This window comes from Wasmannia auropunctata, unplaced genomic scaffold (genome assembly GCF_000956235.1).
Source record: "Wasmannia auropunctata unplaced genomic scaffold, wasmannia.A_1.0 LD336101.1, whole genome shotgun sequence".
In the NCBI taxonomy this organism is placed as follows: Eukaryota; Metazoa; Arthropoda; class Insecta; order Hymenoptera; family Formicidae; genus Wasmannia; species Wasmannia auropunctata.
Window position 1 is genome coordinate 4,956,451 of NW_012026789.1, and position 5,518 is coordinate 4,961,968.

General features: G+C 29.1%; 1 protein-coding gene across 1 annotated transcript in view; it reads left to right on the forward strand.

Annotated features, from left to right (window-relative positions):
* The first annotated feature begins 221 nt into the window (after window positions 1-221).
* The window catches only part of LOC105460327 (elongation of very long chain fatty acids protein AAEL008004-like), a 9,183-nt gene continuing 3,886 nt past the window's right edge, over window positions 222-5,518 (forward strand). The window contains exons 1-2 of the mRNA XM_011706776.1: window positions 222-739; window positions 2,543-2,823. Of these exons, the coding sequence (XP_011705078.1) occupies window positions 694-739; window positions 2,543-2,823 (327 nt within the window). The 5' untranslated portion in view covers window positions 222-693. The remainder of the gene's footprint in view (window positions 740-2,542; window positions 2,824-5,518) is intronic.

Sequence of the window (5,518 nt, forward strand, 5' to 3'; positions counted from 1 at the left end):
GATGAGATAGAAGGTAGGTATATTCGAGAAAAAGTTGCGCTAGGTTTTTATCTTTCCAACGAATTATTTGGTTTCATGAAATTCGAAAAAATACGAGTTTTAGAGTCGTTTAAAAAAAAGGTGACCAAATTACGCTATACTCCCCTACTTAAAACATATATATTCTAAGATCACGTATTATTAATACATTTTTCTTCTTTCTGTTTCTAGGTAAGTGCATATCCCTGTTCGTTGTATTTTCGGAAAAGCCCATTTAATATTTTTCTACAAACTCCGCTCTAATGTAAGTAACCGCAAATGCGAAATTATATAACATACGCATCGAAGTTAACAAAGTCTTTCTAGACATTTAAAAAAAATTAATACGTCTTATATCATCTTACAATTAACTTCATTTGACCTATTAAGTTTATTTTGTTGCGAAATAATGAAAAGTCAATAGAATAATTTTACTATGAAATTACATTTATACCGGAACTACATTCTTTTCTAAGTTCGAAGTTCATCGCATGTTTTAAAATCCAGCTCGATGATTGTATACGTGACAGAATCGATTTTGCCAAAGTAACGGGAAGATAATTGTTGGTGCTTAATTGATACATTTTATTAGTTAGACATAATAAAGTAAGAAATTAAATAAACAAGGAATTTTGATATACACTGTTGTAACATTGCTGATTGCCCATCTTCTAAATGGATTTGAGAGAAATGTATCATTATATATTTTTAGAACAATCGTGTGAGTAATTTTATCTTTTTAAGTTTATGTTAGTATAGTTTCTAATATAATATTAGAAAAATTTACTACGAATTCTTAAAAAAAAACTTTTATATTAGATTAATTGCAATTATAATCTTTGTTAATAGTAATTTAATATCGTTATAAAGTTTTCAAATAAAAATAATGTTTGTATTTTATTTGTAAAATCTAATAAATATGTATGTGTGTGTACACTGAGAATTTTATTAACACACACACTGACATTTTAAAGAATTAACTTGAAAAATTCTGAAAATTTAGGAAAAGAATTTTTGAAAAGAATTTAGAAGTTCTTTGCTGTTGCGTTGTTTCTTTATCTATCTGAAATTCCAAAGCGTCTTTAAGTGAAGCTACCATTAGCTATGATCATTTGATCAGAAATGCTTTTGTGCTTATGCATTAATAATAATTCGACATTAATAACATGACATTTAATGTCTTTTACTAAAAGATTGTGAAGTGTAAAAAATGGGATGCCGTTGTTTTTATATTATTATTACAAGCTATGTATCAAATAAAATATGTATAATAAAATGGAACCCAAGTTGTACTTTAATTAATGTTAATTAATAAAACATATTAGAACATAATATTATTTACTTCATTACAATTAAAACTGATTAGATACATAGTGTTGCGCTCGTGCTTCGCGGTGTCGGTCGAGCATGAATTGCGCCGACTGAAATCGTCCGCGGAGCGCGGAAGCGGACAAGAGAGAGTTGCTCTCTTAACAACGTTGTTGTTTGGCGGGAGTCTGAGAATGAGACTGACGTACGCTGATTGACGTCGAGTGTATTTCCAGAGTTTAATAAAGTTGCAGTTCTTTTATAAACGAGTGTGTTGTTCCTTTCGCGTGCGAGCTCGCGAGTGTCACCTGCATCTTCGCCGTGAGCGCGAGTGTAGCGTAACATTGGCTGCGTTTAGCAGAGAAAACAGCTTTGCAACTGTTGTGAGATTCTTCAACATGATTGGCTCTTGCCTTCAGTTCTTTACGGATCTAACTGTATAAACCAATCATATTAAAGAATTTTACAACAGTTGCAAAGCCGCTTTTTCTGCTGAACGCAGCCATTTTGGGAGGTCGTTCAGGATCCAATGAACGAGCGGACAGACGAGCAAATAGAACGAACGAGCCCCCAAAATATTACGCTCGCGTTCTCTGCTACACTCGCGCTCACGGTGAAGACGGTGACACTCGCGAGCTCGCGCGGAAAGAAATAACACATTCGTTTATAAAAGAATTGCAACTTTATTAAACTCCGGAAATACACTCGACGTCAATCTCACGTCAATCAGCGTACGTCAGTCTCACTCTCAGAGTCCCGCCAAACAACAACGTTGCTAAGGGAGCAACTCTCTCTTGTCCGCTTCCGCGGACGATTTCAGTCGGCGCAACTCATGCTCGGCCGACACCACGAAGCACGGGCACAACAATATAATTAGAAATAAAGGAATGAGCTTAATTCTTATTTAATAAAAGTATTATTTTGTGTTCCTTAATTACATTTATATTAATATTTATATATTTTACCTTAATGTTCGTTTAGCTAAAAAGAAATTAAAAACTTTGTAAAAAAGTAACACCATATGTTTAAATTTTTCACGTTTTTTGGAAAACTATTCTTAAAACATGGCGGCCTGTCAATGGACGGAAATTTAATGGATATTGAAACATCAGCAATATCCTTGTATACATATCAGCGGAAAATCCGCTAAAAATGTATTAAAAACCGATCATGCAGAAAATGGTTTTATATTACTTCAAAAATTATATTTTTGCAGATCCACTAACTCGCGAATGGCCGCTTTTTTCTTCGCCGTGGCCACTAATGTTAATAACTCTTGGATATATATATTTTGTTCTTTATGCTGGACCTCGCTACATGAAAGATCGACCGCCATATGAATTAAAAACTTTTATACTAATATATAACATGATTCAAATTCTAGCAAACTTATGGTTTGTAAAAGAGCATATATCTCTCGGTTGGTTTTCAGAATTTAGTATAATATGCGGACAACGTGATGAAGTTCTTATGCACTCCAAAACTAATGTGATTAAAGTAAGTTTTTTAAATGTAATAATTATCGTAAGGATTGTTGATAAATTATAATTCTCGTAGAATAGAAAAACAGTATTATTAAATGTGAATTTAATTTCTGACTCGCAATTATATCATTTTTAAATATTCATTTCAAAAGTTACATTAATAACCATTTGTAAATTTTAATTAACCCAATAAGAACAATTAATTTAAATATTTAAATTATATATAATTATAAATTAATTACAGAACAATTAATTTAAATAATCTGTTTTTTTATTTATTATTTATTTAGATCTGATATATTCAGATATTTGATATTTTAAAAAGATTATTTTACAATTAATCAATAGTCTTTAATCAATAAATATTCATTTAAGGGAGCACCTTATCTTGACGTATGTTATCAAGGTCATAACCTTCAAAATGACCTTCAAAAGATTTTAATCGCTCGTTATTCTTAAACAACACGAGACGTCCTCAGGATTATCCTGAGTATGTCCCAGGACGTCCTGGGACATTTTAAGGATATTTATATATCCACAGGATGTTTTGGGGATGTCCTTAGATTTTTAGAACAGCCTCAGTTCAGTCTCAGGACATTCTGGCGATAGTCTGAGGACGTTCTGGGAACAACCTCAAACAGTCCTGGGGATATTCTTGTAGAACAGTTTTAGGATTTCCACAAGATATATTTTATATAAATTTCTTTCGTGTGTGTGTGTGTGTGTGTGTGTGTGCGTGCGCGCGTGCAAAAATTTCATAAATTTTGTTCTATTTTTTGCTGCGATAATTTTCTGTAAATCAACTTTTTATTTTATAATTGGTTTTACTAAATGTTCAATAGTTACAAAAAATTTTAGTATAATTTAAATCTTCTCTATAAATAATATTGTTATAAAGAAACTGTTTTACCTAAATTTTTTAAAAGAAGAATAGAATAGAATTAAATTAAAAATAAGTTTGTGCAAAACTTAGTAAAAACTTTAACTTAATATTTATTTAAATTAAATAAATTTTAACTATAGTACATATTTCATTTTTTGATAACATCTATTGATCGAACCAATGTACTACTGGTAAATATTTGTTAACATTCAATGTTTATGGATCAGCATGAAGCATCACTTCCTGGACGATCACTATTCACTAAAAAGTTATTATCAAAAAAATTTCACTAAATATTTCATTTAATATTATTAACAAGATTAACATTTCTCATTATTTAAAACCATGCTTTAATTCTATAAAACTGTACAATTATAAACTTTTGTTTTGTAAGCAAAGGGGGATATGGAAGTAACTGACCTTGCAGCTTTGCATGGAAAGTCGAAAACCTAGAGTAGTGATGTGGAATAGGGTAACCAATGGTGTTGAAAGTAAAGCCTTAAACACAATGAAAAGCACAGGGCCCCTATTCTGTACATGCTAATGACGATTGTCTATGTTGTTACGCATTTTTTTTATTATAAGAAAAGTTGCGCAATGGCATCGACAATAGTCGGTAGCGTGTATAGAATAGGAGCCACCAGAAACAGGGAATAATGAATCCAATTAGAGTTCAAAGGTGTCAATTTCATAGATAACCTACATTATTACAAATTACTACTACAGAAATGTATGGGACAAAAATGTGAAACAGGCAATAGGAACAAATTTTTCAACGTGTTGGATTTCTATGCTTATTGTTTGATCTCTCTTGAGATTATGTTTATTCGCAAATGTAGTTTCAGCGTATACACATATGATTTCAGCAATTTTAAATGTCAGTTTTAAGCAATTAAATATTATGATATTTAATCACGATTACTGCTAAAAAAGAATATTAAACGTGGACAAGATAGAGAATATTTTGATAGACGACGTGGAAGTAGTCCAATAATAGAAATATATTTAATATGTTGAAAAATTTATTCGTATGCTTGTTTCACATTTTTATCCAGTAAAAAATTTTTCATATAAAAACACATAAATACTATAAATATATATAAAAATATATAATTATACATAATTATTTATAATGATATGCGTAATATGCTTATAAATATCCGTATACATATGTTTCTTTCCTTTGTAAAATTATTATTTAATATATACAAGAAAAATGATAATAAATAAATAGAAAATAAAAAATAATTAAAAGAATAATTTTTGCAGTTTTTTTTTACAAAAAATAAAATTAAATAATTGAGAAAAATTTGCCGATATATAATAATATTTATATATAATAACTGAAAATATACATATGTAAATATAGATGAACAATTTTTTCTGATTTAAAAAATTTGATTTTTTATAAAAAAACAATGAAAAAATTACCTTTTTAATTAGTTTTTATTATTATTATTATTATTATTTTTCTAACAATAATTTTACAAAAGGAAAAAACATATATGGATATGTATGGACATATTACACGTATAATTATAAATAATTATATATTTTTACATGTGTATTTATACATATATGTCCCAATATGTAAAATGTTATATATAGGACATCGAATGTCTTATGCATTTTTGTAGTAGTAATTTGTATTAATGTAGGTTATATATGGAATTAATATTTCTGAGCTCTGATTGAATGGTCCATTATTCATTGTTCCCTGTTTCTATTACCGGTGCTTTTCATTGTATTTAAGGCTTAAATAGTTATTACTTTGCAACAAATAGACCAAACAAAATGAATAAAATACCATTTTATAGAGGAAACT